The sequence below is a fragment of the Nomascus leucogenys genome, chromosome 13, assembly GCF_006542625.1.
Source record: "Nomascus leucogenys isolate Asia chromosome 13, Asia_NLE_v1, whole genome shotgun sequence".
NCBI classification, from domain to species: Eukaryota; Metazoa; Chordata; class Mammalia; order Primates; family Hylobatidae; genus Nomascus; species Nomascus leucogenys.
The window spans coordinates 13355673-13380173 of record NC_044393.1 but is presented as its reverse complement, the minus strand read 5'-3'; the positions used below and the strand labels follow the sequence as shown (position 1 = coordinate 13380173).

The 24501-nt window shown below is 42.0% G+C and overlaps 1 protein-coding gene across 1 annotated transcript; it reads left to right on the top strand.

Moving 5' to 3' along the window:
• The first annotated feature begins 757 nt into the window (after window positions 1–757).
• PARD6B (par-6 family cell polarity regulator beta) lies at window positions 758–23770 on the top strand. Its single transcript, XM_003252930.3, has 3 exons — window positions 758–1125; window positions 7173–7395; window positions 19704–23770. Exons 1-3 carry the CDS (start codon window positions 1060–1062, stop codon window positions 20531–20533), a joined length of 1119 nt encoding a protein of 372 aa, XP_003252978.1. The 5' UTR covers window positions 758–1059; the 3' UTR covers window positions 20534–23770.
• The last annotated feature ends 731 nt before the right edge of the window (window positions 23771–24501 follow it).

Sequence of the window (24501 nt, the reverse complement as noted above, 5' to 3'; positions counted from 1 at the left end):
ACTTAGGGCATGCAGAGTCTCTTCGGACAAAATCAAGCCAAGAGAGCCCTAAGCTTCTCCCCCAGCAACTGCGGCAGAGGCGGGAAAACTTGAATTTTGCAACCAAGAGTTGCAGCGGGACGCCTAAGCGACGATAAGGGGCAGTGGAGGGACGTCGTTGGGGGCTGCAGCATTCCATAGTGGAAGCGGGGAGGAGAACTGGCTGGAACCGAATAGCCCCGCGGCGCCTCGGCAACCGGCCGGGCGGCGCATCCAATCCCCTGGGCCGTGCGTGTGACTGGCGCGCGCCAAGCGGCGCCGGGCAACCAGGCGCGCGCGCGCGCGTGCGCAAAAGGCCCACCCAGCCGAGCCCTTCTTCAGGTGCGCTCGCGCTTCCGGCCGGCCTCCCCGCGTGCCTTCCCGGGGCGGAAACTCCGGAACCCGCGCATGCGCCTTCTGGCTCTCCAGCTTGAAGCGGGGCGGAGGTCCATGGCTTCAGGTGATCCCGGCCCTCCCTCGTAGCGCAGGACCAATCGTGCGGTGGTAGGCGGGGTTTTGAGGAGGCAGCCCGCCCACGCACCGCGCGAGGCGTGTATCGATTGGTTGGCGCCGCGGGCGCAGGTGCGAGCTTCCTATTGGGTGTGGGCGGAGCGCGAGCGATTGCGGCAGCTTCGGGGGCTGCAGGTGAGCGCGCGCACGCGCCGCGGCTGTGGCCCGCTTGGGTGCGCGCGCGCGGGCTCGCGGGGGAGGTGGCAGAGGGAGAGGTTGCGGCGCCTGTGGCCTCCGCTCCGCCCCCTCCTCCTCCTCCATCGCTGTCGCCGTCGCCGCCGGGGCCCAGAGGGAGGGAGCTTCTTCCCCGCCTGCCGCGCTGCCAGTCCGACCCTCGGTCCCGCCGTATGAGCAGCTGGTGGAGTGGAGCTCAGCGCGGACGCCGGAGCTGCGGCCGCCCCCTCTGCAGGTGCCTGTGAGGAGGCGCCCGGGCCGCAACCGCTTTCCGAGACCCCCAGTCGCGCACTCGCTCCCGGCGCTCCTGAGGGGCCGCCCGGCCGGAGGAGGCCGTCGCGGGGCTCGGCGTTCAGCATGAACCGCAGCCACCGGCACGGGGCGGGTAGCGGCTGCCTGGGCACCATGGAGGTGAAGAGCAAGGTGCGCGGGGCCCGGGCTGGGCGGAGCGGCGGGCCTGGGGGGCCGGGGCCTGGGAGAGGCCGGGCTAGGCTCGGAGCTCCGGGGGAGGCGACGGGCCGAGCTGCCCCGGGGTCTGGACGGTGTGGTCGGGAGACTGTAGGTAATAAACTTGCCGAGGAGGGGGCGGCGGGGGTCAGGGGGCGCTGGTGTCTGCCCCTGGCCCCGGCAAGGAAGAAGACCTAGTCCAGCATTTAATCCCATTTCGTAAATCTCATTCCCGTGTTCACGGACGGGAGTAGGGGCCAAGGTATATCCGAGGATGGCACACACTGAGTGGAATGCGAGGCGGCTCAAAAGGTGTAGGAAAATCCTGCCGCTGGGCTGTGAGTAAAGGGCCCTGGACCACCCCGTTGTTCCCACTTTCTGTGGTTCAGGGGCGCATCGAGGAGAGAGCCCAGTGAACTAAACAGCCCTTTAAAAGTTGGCTTTGCTTCCTGCTGGCGCTCTTTCTAGCACTAACTTTGGTATGCATTTAATCTGTAAAATTAGCACTATCACCTTACGTTGGAGTAGCACTTTACAGTTTGAGTCTAGATGCTCTTTTCATTCCATCCTGCTACCTACTCAAATCAAGTGCTTTTCCCCTTGACCAACGGTATGCCAATCTGCTGATAATTACTTCGGTATTCACTGAATTTCTAAATCTCAAGGCTCGGTGAGCAGGGTAGTCTGTAGGGAGGGATTAGTTAGGGAATGCCTTCCAAAGGGGGTTTTGAGCTGGAATTTGAAGGTGATCGGCAGCCAAGGAAACATTTTCAGCAAGCGTTTCTTGAGTTGAAGAGTTAAAAGGAGCTTAGATAATCTAGTCCAATTCTCTGAGAAGACTGAGGCTCAGAAAGGTTATGACTTCCCCAAGCTGTTTTTTTGCAAAGCGTTCATGCCTTTTTAATAACTTTTAGGCATTGCGGAATACAAAACAGGACACTGGCTGGGCCCTGAGAACATTTAAAATAGAATTGAGAAGGCCAAAACACAGAAAAGGAGAAAATTGAAAATATATCAATTTCAAAAAAAAAAAGTAATGGAGCATCATAGATTGTAAGACTACCAAGGAGTATGTAAAATCAAGGAGTGATTTGAGTGAGGTACAGTGGAGTAAGGAAAGCTTCCTAGAGCCTCTGGGTAGAATAGTTTTATTGTCTAGGGTTGATAAGCAAAGTTCTGTAAGTTTCTGTAACTGAGAACCACATCGAGAAAATCGACATTCGTTTGTAACATTATTAAAAAATGTGATTTGAGGCTGGGCGCGGTGGCTTACGCCTGTAACCCCAGCACTTCGGGAGGTCGAGGCGGGTGGATCACCTGAGGTCAGGAGTGCCAGACCAGCCTGGCCAACTTGGTGAAACCCCATCTCTACTAAAAATACAAAAAATTTTTAGCCGGCCGTGGTGGCACGTGCCTGTAATCCCAGCTCCTTGAGAGGCTGAGGCAGGAGAATCGCTTGAACCCGGGAGGTGGAGGTTGCAGTGAGCCAAGTTTGCACCATTGCACTCCAGCCTGGGCAACAAGAGCAAAACTCCACCTCAAAAAAAAAAAAAAAAAAAAAAAAAAAAAAAAAATTTGGCACGTAACTCATATGAGGATTGGCATTAGTTTCAGAATTAGTAAGAAAAGAAGGGTAGTTATAGCAATTTAAGGAATGTGCATGTCCATGTGTCCTCTGTGCACAGCATAGCAAATTGAAGTGACTTGCTTGAGCTATAGCGTTAAGATGACCCAAAATATATAGCAGAGCTTTTCCTCTAGCGGTATGGTGGCAGTAGTGGTTCCATGCCCAGTGGTTGAACCTTCTTATGGCATTTCTGTTATAAGACTAGTTTGGATTTGTGGGCATTGAGGTTATGGAAAGAAAAACACTTGTGATATTGCATAATCTTAAAATTTTAAGTTTATAGCCCTAATCTTGGTAACAAGTCTTTAATTTTTTTCCATAGAAAAAAATGAGTAGGAATTCTAAGTTTACTGATAAATACAATCAAATAGTAATTTATCTCTAGTACTAAGAAACCTTGAGTGCTTTAAAACTGGAATTTCAGGCTTTTTGCCTTTCTCTTGTCAACTGTTTTGTGAATCTTTCACTTACTTCTGTCTAAACTACATGTTGTATATTTGAACTGCCATACTGCACTTTCAGTGAACTGTCTTTTAAATAGAATCATACACTGATTCTAGGAACATGAGCTGAATGAAGTCGGTCCCACTATTCTAGCTGTTGACAAATAGGCAAAGTATAGGTAGTGAGTGTTTCTGGTGTGTCTGTGACACCTTATATGTTTCAAATATATATTGCTGATACATTTATTTTCAGTAGATTGAAACATTTATCACCTTAACCATTTAAAAAATATTTGGAAGGGTTTTTGAAACAGTATTTTCTTTGACATTGCTTTAGTGATATCACAGCTTTTTACAAAACTGATTGCTAAGAGTTTATAACCAAAACTAGGTAGTGTGCAGGTCCTTTTTTTTTTTTTTTTTTTTTTTTTTTGAGACAGGATCTTGCTCTGTCACCGGGGCTGGAGTACAATGGCACGATCACGGCTCACTGCAGCCTCAACCTCCTGAGCTCAAGTGATTCTCCGATTTCAGCCTCCTGAGTAGCAAGACTACAGGCATGCGCCACTACACCCAACTTATTTTTATTTATTTATTTATTTATTTATTTTGTAGAGATGGGGTCTCTCCGTGTTGCCCAGTCTGATCTTGAACACCTGAGCTGAGCTCTGGTGATCCGCCCGTCTCCACCTCTCAAAGTACTGGTACTACAGGCGTGAGCCACTGCACGTAGCCGGTCCATTTTTCTTTTGCTATTTTTAATTTTTTTAATCTTTTTAGGGACAGGGTTTTGCCATGTTGGTCATGCTGGTCTCTAACTCCTGAGCTCAAGTGATATGCCCACCTAGGCCTCCCAAAGTGTTTGGATTACAGGCGTTAGCCACCACACTGGGTTCTGGTCCATTTTTAGGATCTCTTTTTCTTCATATAAACAGTAGTGTTAGCCAGGCATGGTGGCTCACACCTGTAATCCTAGCACTTTGGGAGGGCAAGGCGGGCGGATCACCTGAGGTCAGGAGTTCAAGACCAGCCTGGCCAACACGGTGAAACCCTGTATCTACTAAAAATATAAAAATTAGCCGGGCGTAGTGGCACATGCCTGTAATCCCAGCTACTCCCGAGGCTGAGGCAGGAGAATCGCTTGAACCTGGGAGGCGGAGGTTGCAGTGAGCCGAGATTGTGCCACTGCACTCCAGCCTGGGTGACAGAGGGAGACTCTGTCTCAAAAAAATAAAAAAATGCAATAAAGAGTAGTGTCAACATTATTATCTTCACACGTGGAAGGGAAAAATAGTAGTGATAGTAAAAGGATGGAGAATGTAAATATACCTGTAGTTCAATTTGTGGTACCAGCTAGTATGTGACTTTTATTTGGTAACTGATTTATCTTCCTAATTGTATCTCTAGTGTTGGGAAGATTCTTAATCAATAATCGTGATGATGTCCTTTAATAACCCTGGAACAGTCTTTGAGTCATAAAATTTCCTAATTATTATTCATAGGCAAATAGACTATGAAAATTAAGTTTGCATTTCTGTAATGTACCAACAGACACTGGGGGAAGGGAGTCCATACACATTCTGGATGGCTAGGGCAAACTAGGCTATGAAACAGTTGTAAATGGTTCACCAGTGAATAATTGCTGATTGAATCTTAATTTTGTCTCTGAGTGTTTTTGTTCATGCAAAAAGTTCTCTTAATCCTATTGTTGTGTTGCAAGAAGCATAACAATTTCTCTTTTTTTTTTTCTCATGGCAATATTGGCAAAAGTGCACATATACCATGAAGCCATACAATTTTTTATTGTTTTTATCATAACAGTTAAGCAAGAGAAAATCTTGAGCGAAGAAATTTCATCCAAAAGCTTTAACAAAAACATTGAAGCCCTAAAATGTTAAATGATCCGATGTTATTCCCATTCATATATCATGGGAAGTGATAAACCCTGTAGATGAATCAACAAGCACTAGCAACTTCATGTTTTGATACCAGAATAAAGAAAATGGAGGAGAAACTGTGACTTTTGATAACATCATGAGACTAACTGATATGAAGGGTGTTCCCTGAGTTTTTATTTACTTTGAAATGTGAAGGTGTGACTAAACTTTTTGAGAGCTTTAGGTATGAGTCACCTTATTTTCTTGACAGATGTGAGTGTTTATGTTTCAAGAATGTGTTTTGGTAACTATTTTAATTTTTTGTTAGAGGTAAGAGGTGTTTTTAGTGAGTTTTGATTTTAAAACTACTGAGGAGTATGGGTGTAAGCAGGGCAGATGAACTTTAGATAGAGCAAAATCAGTGAATCCAGATGTCCCATGGGGCCGTTGGGAAAATGAATTGACATATTTGTCAACTCAAATTATTATGGTAGGGGCTTTCTCTACATGATGCTTAAGGCAGTCCCAACAGTACATTAGTATTTCTCTTTTCGTTTTTTCCCTGGGACATAATATGTTTACATTAGTATTTCTTGCTAGTAATAGATATGTGGAGGAAATACGAGTTCAGTGGTTAAACACATTTGGCAAACGTTTGTTTAAATATTTTTAAAAATCAACATAGGGCTTAAATGAGCCTTTAAAGTCCTGGTCTCCACAGTGATTTCCAAGAGCATAATTATGTAGCATTTCTCAAACTTATATGACTGGGACACTTTTTGCGGAAGGCTGATTAACTTTTCTTAGGTTTCCACGTTTGAGGAAATGCCACGCTATTCCCACAGTGTTATAAATCCTGTTTACTATGGACTAGACGAAGCCAGTCCTTAGTGTTTTTGTTTTTTCTGGTTTTTTTTTCTTTCTTTTTTGAGACAGGGTCTTGCTCTGTCGCCTAGGCTGGAGTACAGTGGCGCATTCTCGACTCACTGCAACCTCTGCCTCCCAGATTGAAGAGAGTCTTCTGCTTCAGCCTCCTGAGTAGTTGGGACTACAGGCATGTGCCACCACACCTGGCTAATTTTTGTATTTTTAGTAGAGACAGGTTTTGCCATGTTGGCTGGGCTGGTTTCGAACTCCTGACCTTGTGATCCTCCTACCTCAGCCTCCCAAAGTGCTGGGATTACAGACGTGAGCCATCGCGCCTGGCCTCAGTTCTTAGTATTGAATAAGAGTCACTTTTAATTATTTGACATTGGGAAAACAGAGGTGTGGGAAAACAGAGGTGTAGGGAAACAGACTTCAGAATCAGAACTGTTAAGGTAAGTATTGGGCATGATGGAGGCTGTCTTCCTCCCCATTCTGCCCCATTTGTGTGATCTCTTAATACCTCCCTGAAGTAATTATTCTCTTTACCCACTAATTGGTGAGCTTCTGGAGCAGGCTCGAGGCTTTCAATCTCTAGGGCCTAGCACTGTGCCAAACACATAAACACCTTGTGCGTTAATTGGATAGTTATAGGACATACATTTGATGTATTACTGAAGCTTCTTTTTTTCTGCATTAACGTAGGGAAGATCATACCTTAATGCCACATAGCTCACAGTTCTTTTTGTATATTTTGCTGTTGGTTCTTACCACATCCCATGAAATCCTAGTTCCATTTATGGGGGGAGGACACTTAAATGCTTTCCTTTGGTCAAAATAAAGACTTGGGCAAGTCTTTGGTACCCCATGATGCGAGTGAGGAGAGCGTTGCCGTCAGAGTCTGGGCTCCAGACAGGGTTTGAGCTGAGTCACTATGCAGAACAGTTCGCAGTAAGGCCTAGGTACCCCAGGGATAGAGTTGAGCCTGCCTCTCTTGAAAGGAATGCTCTTCAGAGACACAGCAGTCAGGAGGCACATTCTTGTGCCTTTCTTAGGCTTTTTAAAATCCCTGATAGTAAAGTTCCTCACAATAGACAATCTTTCCTTAATTAAAAATACTTGCTCTGCTTGTTAATTTTTCTATGGCATGCATTTTCAAATTGGGTCTTTTTACTTTTTTTTTTTTAACTAATATGTTTGTTATGTTTATAGTTTGGAGCTGAATTTCGTCGCTTTTCGCTGGAAAGATCAAAACCTGGAAAATTTGAGGAGTTTTATGGATTACTACAACATGTTCATAAGATCCCCAATGTTGATGTTTTGGTAGGCTATGCAGACATCCATGGAGACTTACTACCTATAAATAATGATGATAATTATCACAAAGCTGTTTCAACAGCCAATCCACTGCTTAGGATATTTATACAAAAGAAGGGTAAGTATCACTGTTTAGAAAAATTGTGTTACAAATAGAAATAGTGTAAATACCCTCTGAAAGGATACCCAGACTTTGCCACAAACTTAGTGAATAAACATTTTGTGTGAATCTTCTTATTATGTTAACTAATATGTAGGTTAAAACATTTGCGATATTGTTGGTTTAATTAATATCTTTATGCTTCACTAAATGTACTTTAGAAACTCTATATTTCTAGTTACTTTTGTGTTAACCTCTTTAGTTTTATTTTTCCTTAAGTAGAAATTGGGAATTTATTGAATATTGGGAATTTATTGAATCTTCACTTTATCAAATGGGTTATTCTCCATTCAGAAAAATGTGAAAAGAGTGTGACTTTGGAATCCAAAGCATTCCTGTTTTTTGGTGGCAACCAACTTTCAAGGGCTGTATTTACCAGTTAATAAATACCAGAAACAAAGCCATTTAATCTTCCTGAATCTCAATATCTGCACCTATAGAAAGATTATAATATATTGTAGAATTACTGTGAGGATTAAATGAGCTAAGTGCAGTGTCCTGGCTTATAGTAAGCACCCAGTAAATATTTTCTTTCTTTTAGGATACTTTTTAAGGAAATTGTCTAAAACTAGTTAATTATCTGGAAAACGAGGTGGGAAGTTACTATTATGGAGGGATGTAAACACTGATATTAGTCTTCCAAAAAAATTGAAATCACTATTTGGCAATAATTTTCTTTCTTTCTTTATTTTTTTGTAAAGACTGGGTCTTACTATGCTGCCCAAACTGGTCTCAAACTCCTGGTCTCTGGTGATCCTCCAGTCCCTGCCTCTCAAAAGTGCTGGGATTATAGGCATGAGCCACCATGCTCAGCCAAGAATTTTCAAATGTATTTTGAGTCCTAAAAAAAATTTTTTTTTTTTAACCTCATAGCCTCTGTGTATATGTATGTGTGTCTGCAGATGGGCAGGGTAGGGCTTATTATGGTATGTACCATTTATTCCTTTCTCAATTGTAAATGAAGTGGTTTGGGAAGCCAGCATGAGAGCATTGAGCCTGATATTGGGATAAATTAAAGACTTACAGTATTTATAAGCCAACCCAGAAAGTAGCTTGAGAGCGGCCAGGCGTGGTGGCTCACGCGTGTAATCCCAGCACTTTGGGAGGCTGAGGTGGGCGGATCATTTGAGGTCAGGAGTTCGTGACTAGCATAGCCAACAAGGTGAAACCCCTTCTCTACTAAAAATACAAAAATTAGCTGGGCGTGGTGGCACATGTCTGTAATCCCAGCTACTCAGGAGGCTGAGGCAGGACAATCAGCCAGGAGGCGGAGGTTGCAGTGAGCCAAGATCGCACCACTGCACTCCAGCCTGGGCGACAGAGCAAGACTCCTCAAAAAAATTTTTTTAAAAAGAAAGTAGCTTGAGAGAATGGGTAGGGATTACCTTTGAAGGTGAAAACTATTTCTAATCAGTTGATAAGCATTAGACCACTCCCAGGGCTCTGGAATTCCGCTGATTATGTATCTTTGCTTTCCTGGGTTTGGAGGAACTAAAGTCCACCAACAAAATAAACCTCCAAAGATAACCTCTGCCTATATCACTTGACTATTTTTTTTTTTTTTTTTTTTTTTTTTGAGACAGAGTCTCGCTCTGTTGCCCAGGCTGGAGTGCAGTGGCGCCATCTCGGCTCACTGCAAGCTCTGCCTCCTGGGTTCACGCCATTCTCCTGCCTCAGCCTCCCAAGTAGCTGGGACTACAGGCGCCCGCCACCATGCCCGGCTTTTTTTTTTTTTTTTTTTTTTTTGTATTTTACAAAATACTTTCACACACAAATTAATGTTCCCAAAGTCTCCTGAGATTGATCTCACAGGTAGTTAACAGGGGTGCGATATAATGAGAGTATGACCTTAGGAAGATTCAGTTGGCTGTTCAGGATGAATTGGAGTGGGCAGCAGTCTTACAGCAGAGAGCCAGGAGCAGGCGGTAAAGAAGTGAGGAGACTGGCCTAGAACTAGAGGGGAAGGGTGGGGGAGGGGAGGAGGCAGTAGCGGGAAGATAGGAGGGGAAATACTTGGGAGTCATTGCACTCAATGTGGCTGCTTTGCAGTGAAGGAAAATCCAGCAGAGCATACCTTGATCGTTTGAGTCTGACAGCTGCGACAGTGTCATGAACAAGCAGAGTAGATTGATTTGGAAAAGAAAATTATGAATTTTGTCTTAGGACAAATAATCTTAACCAATCATGCAGGAGATTGGAAATGGTAGACAAGAGTTCAGGGTAGAAATCCAAAAACTAGTTAGATTTGCCAGCTTTTTGAAAAGTGATAGTTAAAATTTTGGGAGTAGACATAAAGGCCATCTGAGATGAAGACCATGGAGAGAACCTTGGAAAGCTATATATAGAGTGCTGGAAAAGGAGGAAGAATTTAGATAATTATGGTTGAATAATAGGCTTTTCTCGTTAGCAATTGCAATTTTCATTAAAAAGTTAGTTGCTGTTTGGAATGTGCATTCAAATATAGAGTGGGTTTTTAAAGTATTGCCATCTGACAGAATTTTGTTAGATTATCCCCTTTGTTAGAAAGATTATGACAGTTGAGTTATACCACCACGTGTTTTGTTAATGGAATTATACCCTTGCATGATTATGGAAGTAATCCTAACATCTTTTAAGGGTAGTTATCTTTTATTTCCTTTTTAAGTTTTTATTTGTTGGTGATATAATTTTTATCGAGACCTTTGACAGTTTTTATTGTCATAGGAATTACAACTTAGAAATGTTTCTATGTGCAAATGTTTTCTATGTATTAATAGTAGAGGTAAAATGTCCAATATAATTGATACCCTTAGAATTTGATTTAGAAATAGGCAATTCAACAGAAATATTTTAGATTTTAAAAATATAAATTTAATACAAATATGACTTTAGCAAAAATGAAAGTAGGTAGTCAGTTCATTCCTGCTTAAAACCCTCTGATGATTTCCCATTGCAACCAGAATAAAATCCCTTCTGATTTGGACTTCCCAACCTCAACCTCATCTTCCCTCATTCTCCCACTCCCTCATCACAGTCAGCCACATTGGCTTCCTTCCTGTTCCTCAGACTTGATAAGCTTGTTTCTTTTTTTTTCTTTCTTTTTTTTTTTTTTTGAGGTGGAGTCTTGCTCTGTCACCCAGGATGGAGTGTAGTGGCACACTCTCGGCTCACTGCAACCTCTGCTTCCCAGGTTCAAATGATTGTCCTGCCTCAGCCTCCTGAGTAGCTGAGACTACAGGCGCCCGCCACCATGCCTGGCTAATTTTTGTATTTTTAGTAGAGATGGGGTTTCACCATGTTGGCCAGGCTGGTCTTGGACTCCTGACCGCAGGTGATCCACCCGTCTTGGCCTTGAAGTGTTCTGGGATTACAGGCGTGAGCCACTGCACCCAGCCATGAGCTTGTTTCTGTTTCTGTGCTCTTATGCTTGGTTATTTTTTTTTTTTTTTTTTTTTTTTTGAGACGGAGTCTCGCTCTGTCGCCCAGGCTGGATTGCAGTGGCGCAATCTCGGCTCACTGCAAGCTCCCCCTCCCGGGTTCACGCCATTCTCCTGCCTCAGCCTTTCCGAGTAGCTGGAACTACAGGCGCCCACCACCACGCCCGGCTAATTTTTTGTATTTTTAGTAGAGACGGGGTTTAACCGTGGTCTCGATCTCCTGATCTCGTGATCCGCCCGCCTCGGCCTCCCAAAGTGCTGGGATTACAAGCGTGAGCCACTGCGCCCGGCCTATGCTTGGTTATTCTTAAGGACATTTCACCCTCAGCTCTTCCCACGTCTGCCTCCTCCTGCTTAGCTCAGATAACTTTGTCAGAGGAGTCTCTTCTGACTACCCTAACTAAAGCCCTCCACCTTCCCACCTTTACCACATCATCCTCTGAAGACCTGGAAGTATCTTATTTAAGAATATGTTAACTTGTTTCCTGTCTGTCTTGTTTACCATCAGGTCCCAGCATCTAAATCTGGCAGACTTACTTAGTGTACTATAATGCATGAACTCTTCCTTTTTTTCTGGGATGGAGTCTCACTCTGTCCCCCAGGCTGGAGTGCAGTGGCGCGATCGCGGCTCACTGCAAGCTCCACCTCCTGGGTTCACGCCATTCTCCTGCCTCAGCCTCTGAGTAGCTGGGACTACAGGACCCCGCCAACACGCCCGGATAATTTTTTTTTTGTATTTTTAGCAGAGACGGGGTTTCACTATGTTAGCCAGGATGGTCTCAATCTCCTGACCTCGTGATCCACCCGTCTCGGCCTCCCAAAGTGCTGGGATGACAGGTGTGAGCCACCGCACCTGGCCACACTCGTTCTTTTAAGCAAAGTTGAGCAGATGCTTAACTAGAAATCTGATTTTATGTAAACCTTAATGAACATTTAATTCAAGAAACTAATATAAAGTATGACATTAAGTATAGTTACATTTTACTGCTTGATTACAGCACATTTTCTGTTTTCTTTGCTTTTTGATTTCAGTTAGGCATCAATAAGGCAGAAGTTACACTTAATATGTACCGAGTGATTTTTTTTTTTTTTTTTTTTAAGTCTCGCTCTGTCACCCAGGCTGGAATGCAGGGGCGTGACCTCCGCTCACTGCAACCTCGCTCACTGCAACCTCCGCCTCCCGGGTTCTTGTGCCTCAGCTTCCTGAGTAGCTGGGACTACAGATGCGTGCCACCACGCCCAGCTAATTTTTGTATTTTTAGTAGAGACAGGGTTTTGCCATGTTGGCCAGGCTGGTCTCAAACTCCTGACCTCAAGTGATCTACCCACGTCGGCCTCCCAAAGTGCTGGGATTACAGGTGGGAGCTGCCTTGCCTGGCCCCAAGTGATTTATTTTATTTTTATTTTATTTTATTTATTTTATTTTACATTATGTTATTTTATGTTATTTTATTTTATGTTATTTTATTTTATGTTATGTTATTTTATGTTATTTTATTTTATTTTCTGTTATTTTATTTTATGTTATGTCATTTTATTTTATGTTATGTTATTTTATTTTTATGTTATGTTATTTTATGTTATTTTATTTTATTTTATGTTATTTTAGTTATTTGAGACAGAGTCTTACTCTGTCACCCAGGCTGGAGTGCAGTGGTGTGATCTCGGCTCACTGCAGCCTCTGCCTCCCAGGCTCAAGCGATTCTCTTGCCTCAGCCTCCCAAGTAGCTGGGACTACAAGCGTGTGCCACCATGGCCGGCTAATTTTTGTGTTTTTAGTAGAGACAGGGTTTCACCATGTTAGCCAGGCTGGTCTCAAACTCCTGACCTCAGGTGATCCACCCTCCTCAGCCTCCCATAGTGCTGGGATTACAGGCGTGAGCCACCGCGCCTGGCCCCCAAGTGATTTTTGAAAAGCAAATTGCAAAACCATTTTAAAATTTAAAACTATGTGATCTTTTAACATCTGATACTCTACTAAAATTTCTTTAAATTCAATGTGTAAACTACTTGGAAGTTTAAGATAGTGTTTGTTGGATATCTTGAAAAATTTTTATAACAGTTTATTGTTAGAAGAAAAACCCCATACTCTATTCCTAGAGCAGTTATCATGGGAGCCAAAACAAAACACAAGAAACCTGGTATCTTAAAAGTTACTTTTGTGAAGAGGATCCCAATCCCCCATTCCCTGTTAAGAGTATTAGAGTTTATCCTAATTGATTCGGGAGACGGGGAAGAGAAGGTACAGAATAGACTTTTCCGCTCTCATTGTTGAGGTTATTGCTGTGCACTAAAAATTAAAAAAAAAATATTTAAATCTTGCGCCTTTTAAAAATACTCAGGTCATTCCTGTCAGTTTGGAATTCAGCCAGGGAAATGTGTATTTTTAAAAGCTTCCCAGCCAGTCCTGATAATCAGCCAGGTGGAGGATCTGTTGATGTGCTACAGAACAGACCCCTCTCCAGATCTAGTCAGAATCTCTACATCCAGACTTCTTGCTATAACACCATCTGTTTTTGGTTGACACCAGACACATATGTTTACCTCTTCGATTTATTCTAGTTTTATTAGAAACACTAGAAAGGCTTTGCTTTAAACTTGGTCTCACATAGGGCATGCCCTCACACAGATGTGACTTTGTGGCCCAGATACTGGTAACTGGGCATCTAAATCATCTCTTAGACTTTGTGCATTGGACATTATTTTGTAGATGTCTTTTAAGTTTACATTTTTACGAATCAGAGTTTAGTTTAAAATTGTCTAAGGAATATACATTTTAGTAGTAAATTGTAAATTACAGTTTTAACAAAAGATATGGCCTAGAAATGAAAAAAATAAATTACAGCCTGTAATCCCAGCACTTTTGGAGGCCAAGGTGGGTGGATCACGAGGTCAGGAGATCGAGACCATCCTGGCTAACATGGTGAAACCCTGTCTCTACTAAAAATACAAAAAAATTAGTGGGCTTGGTGGTGGGTGCCTGTAGTCCCAGCTACTCGGAAGGCTGAGGCAGGAGAATGGCATGAACCCGGGAGGCGGAGCTTGCAGTGAGCTGAGATCGCGCCACTGCACTCCAGCCTAGGCAACAGAGCGAGACTCCGTCTCAAAAAAAAAAAAAAGGAAGAAAGAAATTGTGGAGTAGCATCTCAGTATGTGACACCAGTTATTCACAACAGAAACCTGGGTGTCACCTTTGACACATAACCTATTTTTTAGTCAGTCACCAAGCCTATTAAAACTGTGTTCTAGTTATTTTTCAGATTTGTCTCCCCATTTCCACGTCCTCTGCTCCAGGCCAGGTGCCATTGTAATTTACTGAAGTAGCTTCTTTTTTTTTTTTTTTTTTTCTGAGAAGCAGTCTCGTTCTCGTTGCCCAGGCTGGAGTGCAATGGCATGATCTCGTCTCACCGCAACCTCCGCCTCCTGGGTTCAAGTGAGTCTCCTGCCTCATCCTCCCGAGTAGCTGGGATTACAGGCATGTGCCACCATGCCTGGCTAATTGTGTATTTTTAGTAGAGATGGGGTTTCTCCATGTTGGTCAGGCTGCTCTCGAACTCCCGACCTCTGATAATCCACCCACCTTGGCCTGCCAAAGTGCTGGGATTACAGGCATGAGCCACTGCGCTGGCGGCGGTAGCTTCTTGTCCTCCCCCTCCAAGTCTTTCTCCAGCCTGCAGCCAGAGTGAGCTTTGTAGAAAAACCAAATGAGTTCAGTATCACTGTCTTCCCTTAAAATCCTTGGTTTTCCTCCCTTTGCCCTTAGGCTAAAGTTTGTAAACGTTGGTACTTCTCAGGAGGCCTGTTTGTCTGTTTGGCCCCTGGCTGCCTGACTCAGCTCCTGACTCCCTCCCTCCTTCCCTCCCGCTTTCCACCCTCCGTTCTAGCTGTATTGGATTTCTTTGGCCTTCCCTCTTCTGGATATTGTCGAATCCTGTGCCTGGAACATTCTTCTTGCCTTCTACTGATCAGCCCCTGGCTGGTTTTCCTCTCAGAATCACTTGCCTGGAGAAGCCTTGACTTACCCCTGCAAGCCAGGCCAGGTCCCCTTTACATACTTCCCCAGCGTGGTGTGCTTATAGCTCTCGGCACCTTTGTTATAATTTAATTACAGTATTTGAAATTATTTGTTAGTTGCCATCTCCTCTTTTAGATTGTAAGTACCATGAAAGTAGGCACCATACCTATTTTATTCACCAAATCTGTACCACAGAGCACAATTCCTGGCACATAGTCAGTGTTCATTAAATATTTGGTGATTAATTATTAGGAATGTATTAGGAAAGAAGGGGTCTGCAGAATTTGAATATTTAATTTGCCTTAAGTGATATTTAATCTTTTTAAAGTTGCCAGATCTGGCCGGGCGCAGTGGCTCACGCCTGTAATCCCAGCACTTTGGGAGGCCAAGGTGGGCGGATCACCCAACGTCGGGAGTTCGCCACCAGCCTGACCAACATGGAGAAACCTCGTCTCTACTAAAAATACACAATTAGCTGAGCATGGTGGCACATGCCTGTAATCCCAGCTACTCGGGAGGCTGAGGCAGGAGAATCGCTTGAACCCAGGAGGCGGAGGTTGCAGTGAGCCTAGATCGTGTCATTGCACTGCAGAGTGAAACTCCGTCTCAAAAAAAAAAAAAAAAAAAGTTGCCAGCTCTTTCTCATTTAACTATTTTATATTAGAGCAAGAGTTTGCAAACTAAGGCCTGCTGGCTGTTTTTGCATATAAAAGTTTCTTGGAACAGGGTCTCATCATTGCCCAGGTTGGAGTGCCGTGGTGCCATTTTAGCTCACTTCAGCTTCGACCTCTCAGGCTCAAGTGATCCTCTCACTTCAGCCTCCCAAGTAGCTTGGACTACAGGCACAAACAAACCACCATGCCCAGCTAATTTTTGAAGTTATTTTTGTAGAGACAGGGTCCTGCTATGTTACCCAGGCTGGTCTTGAACTACTAAGCTCAAGCAGTCCTCTCACCTCGGCCTTCCAAAGTGCTGGGATTACAGGCATGAGCCATCATGCCTGGCCACATATTATTTTATGGATTGTCTGTGGCTGTTTTTACAAGAGGGATTATATGGCCTGTAATACCTGACATTTGCTGTCTGACTCTTGACAGAAAACGGTTGTCAACCCCTGGATTAGAATATTTTAAAACATTATTTCGTTATTTGATTTCTTCCTCTGAACTTCAAATGGGGCATAATCTTGAACTTTGTTGATGACTGTACTATAATGGTTGCTGTTTTGTTACTGTATAGGGATGCTGATGGAGCTTATGTAGAAGTTTTTTTTTTTTCTAGATTTGCTTTTTACTAACTATAAAGCTTTTATGTCTTATATCTGCCTGCCACCCACAAATGGATCCTTACCCTTTGCTCTGAATGTGTGGTTTATGACCCTCTATGAGCAAAGGAATGAGATTACTAGGCTTTTCAGAATTAATATTTAAAGAGTAAGAGGTTCAGAGGGAAGCCCTGCAAGATAAGTGAAGAACAGCCACTATTTGTGTGTAAGAAAGTAAGACATCCAGTTTGATTATTTATAGGCCTTCTAGGTGGATCCTTGTCTGTTCAGTTAGCCGAGATCATTGGCTGAAGAAAAGGCTTGGGATAAATGCCGTGCTGCTGTTGCATAAGTGAGTTTATACAAGTGGACAATTGCTATGATCAAGTTTTCAAACTTTCCATCTCATTCTGAGTTTAATGCTCTGATAGTGTTAAGGTAGAAAGTCAACTCCAATTCCTTGTGGACATTCACCTTTACACTTTAACACCCTGAACCCTGGCTTTCTGCCAAAATATTTTCTTTCCCAGTGGCTGGAAACTGATTAGCTAGATGGGAGAACAAAGGTGGCTTTGTACTGGGGCATATTGCTTTTGAGAATTTAGCAGAGAGCATTCAAATGGAGTCTGGATGTGATGCCAAATTATGCAGATTTGGAGTTTTTTTGGTTAGGTTTCCCATGAGTAGGTATGTAGGCAACGTAATGTTGTTCTCAGTTTGTATGGTCTGGAATTTCCCTTATAAATGTTATGTAGGCTTTCCTTATTGATTGTTTTAAAACAGAAATGTCTATGATTTTGAGAAAACACATTACCAGAAGACTATTCTTGATAGGTTTTTTTGCCAAAAAGGTTGTTGTACCAATGTTTTTATATCCAAAGCCATATTATAAACACACTTCTGTCTCTGTAAGAGCCCAATGCAAATACTTATAAATGATTACAAGTGTCCCCAAGGGGAAATAAATGCCAAAAAAATAAGGTACCCCTAACCTTATATATTTATCTGAAACTAGGTTTTGAAAAGTGTTCACGCAGCATCAGAAAAGAATACTAAAACTGCCCGTACTCTGACATAATTGATACTTGGCATTCATTATTGTGACTTGGAAGATACTAGCCTAGTAAGAAAACCTGAGCTCTAGTTCTTTCTGTGTAACTTACATTGTACCCTTAATTTATTGGTTATAAGGTGAAGATTATAATAGTTTAGCAATGAGGGGGTTTACGATTAAGCAAGAGAATATGAATTGAAGCGCTATACAAACGCAAGATGGTAAGATTGGTGTTTTCTGTGGCAGCAGCTGAGACTAGGATTTTCAACTATTTCTTTTGTGGAGGAGGAGGGAAGCCATTAATTTTTTGTTTGTTTTCTTTTTTCTTTTTTTTTTTTTTTTTTTTTTTGCCTAGCCACTAGAAAACCAGGGAGAGGCATTATTGATTGATTTTGCCTAGCCACTAGAAAACCAGGGAGAGGCATTTTTTTTAATTCATGTAAATTTCACTTTTTAGTTTATCCTCATTGTAGTTATTTTTGAAAATACTATTTTAACTTTTGTTTCTGTTGTTAGTTTTTCATTTTCTGTTTTACCTGTCATTCTCTGCTGAAATGTTTTGTTTATAGACTATCTTCCTTCAGCCATATAATTTAACCATATCTGATGTTAGGTGTTCTGTTTTCCAAACTCTTAGTTTATTATTTAATTAGGTGGCAGTATTTAAAGATCGGAAGATTTTGCCTAAAAACAAGACTTTCTGGCATGAAGAAAATCTGCCAGGAACTGAGAAGCAGCTATGCCATCTAAATGAGGCAGGAACTCTCCAATTTGCCAGAGTCCTACTACTTCCTATTGTCTGTGTCACCACCACTGAGGACAAAATATCATTGCACTTTATGCATAGTTTTTCACACAGTAAAGAAAAAAGTTAAAACTCTACCTTTGCCTCTTTCAAAATGAAAATGAGAGATCAAGAATTCCAGCCGGGCGAGGTGGCTCACACCTGTAATCCCAGCACTTTGGGAAGCTGAGGCAGGTAGATCACCTGATGTCAAGAGTTCGATCAAGACCAGCCTGGCCAACATGGTGAAACCCCATCTGAAAATACAAAAATTAGCTGGGCATGGTGGCGCATGCCTGTAATCTCAGCCACTTGGGAGGCTAAGGCAGGAGAATCACTTGAACCTGGGAAGCAGAGGTTCCAGTGAGCTGAGATCATGCCTCTGCACTCCAGCCAGGACGACAGAGCGACTCCGTCTCAAACAACAGCAACAGAAAACTGAGGGAGAGTGTTTATTTGCAGAATACCAAAATTCCTAAGTGTTTCTTTGATAGGCACCAGCATCAATTACATTATCTGCCCACTCAGCCTCTGATATTGGTATATGATTTTACTCTCTTGATTTACCCTGAGAATCAGATATCCCATTTCAAGTCTTTGAGTTGAGTATGAGAAACATGCAAATTGCAGGTATGTTTTTGTTTTGTCACCCAGGCTGGAGTGCAGTGATCATAGTGCGCTGCAGACCTGAATCCTGGAGTGAAGCCATCCTCCCATCTCAGCTTCCCAAGTAGCTGGGACTACAGGCAGATGCTACCACACCTAGCTAATTTTTTTTACTTTTCGTAAAGACAGGGTCTCACGCTGTTGCCCAGGCTGGGCTCAAGTGATCCACCCACCATGGCCTCCCAAAAAAGCACTGGGATTATAGGCATGAGGCACCGCGCCCAACCACATTTCAAGTTTCTTAAACAAGTGAAGGAAAAATGTATTTTAAGTAGCTGTTTTAAAATCATGTTTTAAGGCCAGACACAGTAGCTCTCACCTGTACTCCTAGCACACTGAGAGGCTGAGGCGGGAGGATCTCCTGAGGCCAGGAGTTCAAAACCTGCCTGGGCAACATAGCAAGACCCTATTCAAAAAAAAGTAAAAATACATATATATTTAATGATGTTTAAGAATGTAAGATCTGGCCAGGTGCGGTGGCTCACGCCTATAATTCCAGCACTTTGGGAGGCCGAGGTGGGTGGATCATGAGGTCAGGAGATCAAGACCATCCTGGCTAACATGGTGAAACCCCATCTGTACTAAAAATACAAAAAAAAATTAGCCAGGCCTGGTGGCACACACCTGTAGTCCCAGCTACTCGGAAGGGTGAGGCAGGAGAATTACTTGAACCCGGGAGGCGGAAGTTGCAGTGAGGTCATGCCACTGCACTCCAGCCTGGCCGACAGAGCGAGACTCTATCTCAAAAAAAAAAAAAAAAAAGAATATGTAAGATCTATCATAGTTTCATTTGCCATATTTAATGTTTAATAGTGAATGAACTCTATCAAATTTAACTTCAACATTGGTTTATTTTGTGATGTGTATTTGAGATGGCCACCTAGTGGTTTTTTCTGGTATGGCATTTTACTACTGTACTAGATTATGATCTGATTAGAATAAGCTTATTAGCTAGTTTGTTTATATACCAAATATATTTTGAGTTATCCTTTCTGTACAGATTCTGCTGCAAGTGAACAGATATTTTTACAGCATTTCTATAATTATTTTGTTTTATTTTTAAACAGAAGAAGCAGACTACAGTGCCTTTGGTACAGACACGCTAATAAAGAAGAAGAATGTTTTAACCAACGTATTGCGTCCTGACAACCATAGAAAAAAACCACATATAGTCATTAGTATGCCCCAAGACTTTAGACCTGTGTCTTCTATTATAGACGTGGATATTCTCCCAGAAACGCATCGTAGGGTACGTCTTTACAAATACGGCACTGAGAAACCCCTAGGATTCTACATCCGGGATGGCTCCAGTGTCAGGGTAACACCACATGGCTTAGAAAAGGTTCCAGGGATCTTTATATCCAGACTTGTCCCAGGAGGTCTGGCTCAAAGTACAGGACTATTAGCTGTTAATGATGAAGTTTTAGAAGTTAATGGCATAGAAGTTTCCGGGAAGAGCCTTGATCAAGTAACAGACATGATGATTGCAAATAGCCGTAACCTCATCATAACAGTGAGACCGGCAAACCAGAGGAATAATGTTGTAAGGAACAGTCGGACTTCTGGCAGTTCCGGCCAGTCTACTGATAACAGCCTTCTTGGCTACCCACAGCAGATTGAACCAAGCTTTGAGCCAGAGGATGAAGACAGCGATGAAGATGACATTATCATTGAAGACAATGGAGTGCCACAGCAGATTCCAAAAGCTGTTCCTAATACTGAGAGCCTGGAGTCATTAACACAGATAGAGCTAAGCTTTGAGTCTGGACAGAATGGCTTTATTCCGTCTAATGAAGTGAGCTTAGCAGCCATAGCAAGCAGCTCAAACACGGAATTTGAAACACATGCTCCAGATCAAAAACTCTTAGAAGAAGATGGAACAATCATAACATTATGAAACCGTTGTTTGAATGTTTTCAGAGTGAGGACGCCATGAGGACTTGTACATTTGGCTAGTTTAAAAGCATATATACCTCTGACCAGTGACATGGAATAGGCATGAGACGAGTAACGTTGCAAGCTTACAATATTATTAAAGTAGTAGTTTAATAATTGTTAATATAGACTTTGGTGGATCAGAGGTGAATTTAAGTCCAAAACAAAGGGGCCTTTGTTGATGAAGTTACGTGCTTTTGCTATTTTGTCTGTGGAGAATCAGATGTTAAAGCACATTCTTGGAACTGTGTGAGAAGACTAGATCATTTCTGTTGGAAGTGGTTGCATATTTAACCTGCTGTGCAGAGCCCAGTTAATTTTTCCTTTAACTGTGTTTTTAAAATTCTGATGTGAAGTCTGATTCTCTCTTTTGGTACATTGGGGACCTCAGCTCTTAAAGGTCTTACGTTCCCAATATTTTATTTTGATTTTTTTTTTTTTTTTTTTTTTAGTGACTGGGTCTCGCTCTGTTGCCCACACTGGAGTGCAGTGACATGATCACAGCTGTCTGCAGCCTCAACCCCCTGGGCTCAAGCAGTCCTCCCACCTCAGACTCCTGAGTAGCTGGGACCATAGGCACGTACCCACACCTGTCTACTTTTTGTATTTTTTGTAGAGACAGGGTTTCGCCATGTTGCCCAAGTTGGTCTTGAACTCCTGGGCTCAAGCAGTCCTGCCTCGGCTTCCCGAAGTGCTGGGATTACAGCCACCATGCCCAGCCTATTTTGATTTTTGTTTTTTTAATGTTCCTTTCTAATAAATTGTAACAAATTATGTTCTCAAATGCATTTCCAGTTTCTTTTTCTTTTTTTTTTTTTTTGAGATGGAGTCTCACTCTATCGCCCAGGCTGGAGTGCAGTGGCGCGATCTCGGCTCACTGCAAGCTCCGCCTCCCGGGTTCACACCATTCTCCCACCTCAGCCTCCCGAGTAGCTGGGACTACAGTCACCCGCCACCATGCCTGGCTAATTTTTTGTATTTTTAGTAGAGACGGGGTTTCACCTTGTTAGCCAGGAAGGTCTCAATCTCCTGACCTTGTGATCCGCCCTCCTTGGTCTCTCAAAGTGCTGGGATTGCAGGTGTGAGCCACTGCGCCTGGTTGTGCATTTCCAGTTTCTAAGAATCAAACCAATTGGCTGTTTTTAGGAGTTGCTTCCCATGTTACAAAGCTCAGGACGCTTTTTTTTTTTTTTTTTTTTTTTTTTTGAGACAGCGTCTCTGTCACCCAGGCTGGAGTGCAGTGGTGCAATCTCAGCTCCCGGATTCAAGCAATTCTCCTGCCTCAGCCTCCTGAGTAGCTGAGATTACAGGCGTGCGCCAACACGTCTGGCTTATTTTTTTGTATTTTTAGTAGCGATGGAGTTTCACCGTGTTGGTCAGGTGGGTCTCAAACTCCTGACCTCAAATGATGCGCCCATGGCCTCCCAAAGTGCTGGATTGCAGGCATGAGTGCCCGGCCAGGAAGCTATCTTTTCTTGAGTTACGAAACTTTGCAACAGTTGTTCAAATTGGTGTTTGTCCTTCCTATAGCTTTCATATTTGCAAATTAATTCTGTATGGCTATATAATTTATGTTTTAAAAGGCAATTCTCTTGACTTTGGAAATATGGAAGTCTCTCCTTTAACCTATTCTTGTTCCCATTCCCAGTCTCATTTGAAATTATTCCTTTTGTTGTTAGTGTGTGTATTTTTGTTGCTGTGCTTTTAATGCATCCAAGTATGCATCATTTTGGATAAAAAATACATCCAAATTAAGATGTTCTAACACATAGGACAAATTTGTGCACTTTTTATGCCAAAAAAAAAAATTGGGTTTTCCTTCATGGGATTTCTAGAAACACTGCCTACACTTTATGAAAACTACATAGTATTCACCTGTGACAGGTAGAGTTTATCACTATTAATTTTATGAGGCTATTTATTACTTTGCAGTGCATCCACTTAGAACAAGCTAAGAGTAAGGCTGCTAACTTTAATTCCTTGCCTGATTTTATTGTACAATGTGCACAAGCACAATGGTATGCTTGTATATAGAAACTAAAAATATTATGAAGTACATAAGTTCCCTATGGCTTATGGAGAGTTATTTATTAATTAACTTTAAGGTAGGGCTAGTATGAATACCTTTTTAACAATTGTGTGCTATTAAAACAATGAAGATTCAAATGACTCCGTTTTGAAGGATGTTTTCTCTATATGGTAAAATATATATGAAGTCTTGATTACATGAAGATCACTTGACTCAGAATACGTCAATGTATTTTGTTCACATTACCACTAAGCATATTATCAGTAAACTATTAACTGACTGCACATTATGTAATATGATGTACTTTTTGTTGAATTCACCGAAGTTCTTCCATTTATATACTATTTTTAATGGCATTCCGGCTTTAACATTCTATGAGTCTTATAAATTTGACTCTTGAATGGCAAAATAATGTTAGTATGTAGAAGGTTAACTTTCATTTATAATATAAGTGGTGCAGGGGTTCAACATTTTAAGTAAAAATATTTTTACACACTACCTCTCTTTTTTTTTTTTTTTAAAGTTTTAACATCAGAACTTTTGGGGGAAAAACTACTTCAGGGCTTGACTTTTTGTACAAATTTTAACTGTAAAATACAGATTTATCTTGTACGCATTCATGGAAATGGAAATCAAAGCTGCTAGTGCTTTTTATTTTAATTATCCTGTTAAGGGTATCTGTCAATGGTATTTTCAACTAGATCTCTGTTTCTTAAATTATTGGTGAAATAATTCGTTACTAGACATATTGTAAAACCAATTGATCCTGGTTATACGATAAAATATCAGCTCATTGGTAGTCTGAATCAGTTATTTCAAGTGCACCTTATTCACAAAAGTATCAGTGGATCCAACATAAAATTTTATAGTACTAAATGTCAAGCCTAACTGTGAATTTTGTTCTGTATCTTAAGTAAATTTATGATAATGTTCTCGAGCTATCAACAAAATATATGTACTTTTGTGAGCTATGAATTTTCTAATTAAATTTTACATGCTATAACATGATTTTTACATGAATGATACTTTGTTTATAACAAATGTCAGTATTTTACTACAATTTTATTATAAAGTGTACATTATCACTAAATGAACTTTGATTTTAAAAATCAAATTAGCTTTAGTTGTATATTATTTTTTACAAATAAAGATAGACTTGTATAAAGGCTACTTTCTTGTTTGAAATTATATGAAAAGTTGCCCACAAATACCAGGTGCCCATTATATAAAATAGGTAGGGAGAAAACCCCTGAGTTTTAACAAGATCCTTGCTTCCTTTTAATTGTTAAAAGGTGGACCCCAAATTGTATGTGCACTTATTGCAACTGTGTATGACCATATGGCTGTGGGCTGGAAGGTAACTTTTAAAATGTAGTTAATTCTGACAGTGTGAAAGGTTATGCAAGTTATTCACCCAAAGTTATCTTTAAGATTATTTGAAACTAGTTTGTAAGGTGACAGCTTATCTTCTGAAATTCAAATTCACTTAGTTATTAATATTACCGTCTATATAGTATGGGCCTATGTGGGTTGAATTCAATTTATACTGAAAAACTTAAAAGGTCTGAGAAAAAGACCAGGCATGGTGGCTCATGCCTTAATCCCAGCACTTTGGGAGTCTGAGGCAGGAGGATCACAAGGTCAGGAGTTGGAGACCAGCCTGGCCAACATAGTGAAACCCTGTCTCTACTAAAAATAAAAAAAAAATTAGCTGAGCATGGTGGTGCACGCTTGTAGTCCCAGCTACTTGGGAGGCTGAGGCGGGAGAATGGCTTGAACCCAGGAGGCCAGGGTTTTGGTGAGCTGAGATCACACCACTGCGCTCCAGCCTGGGCAACAGGGTGAGACTCCATCTCAAAAAAAAGAAAAAAAAGGTCTGAGAAAAAGAACAACCCTTCCTG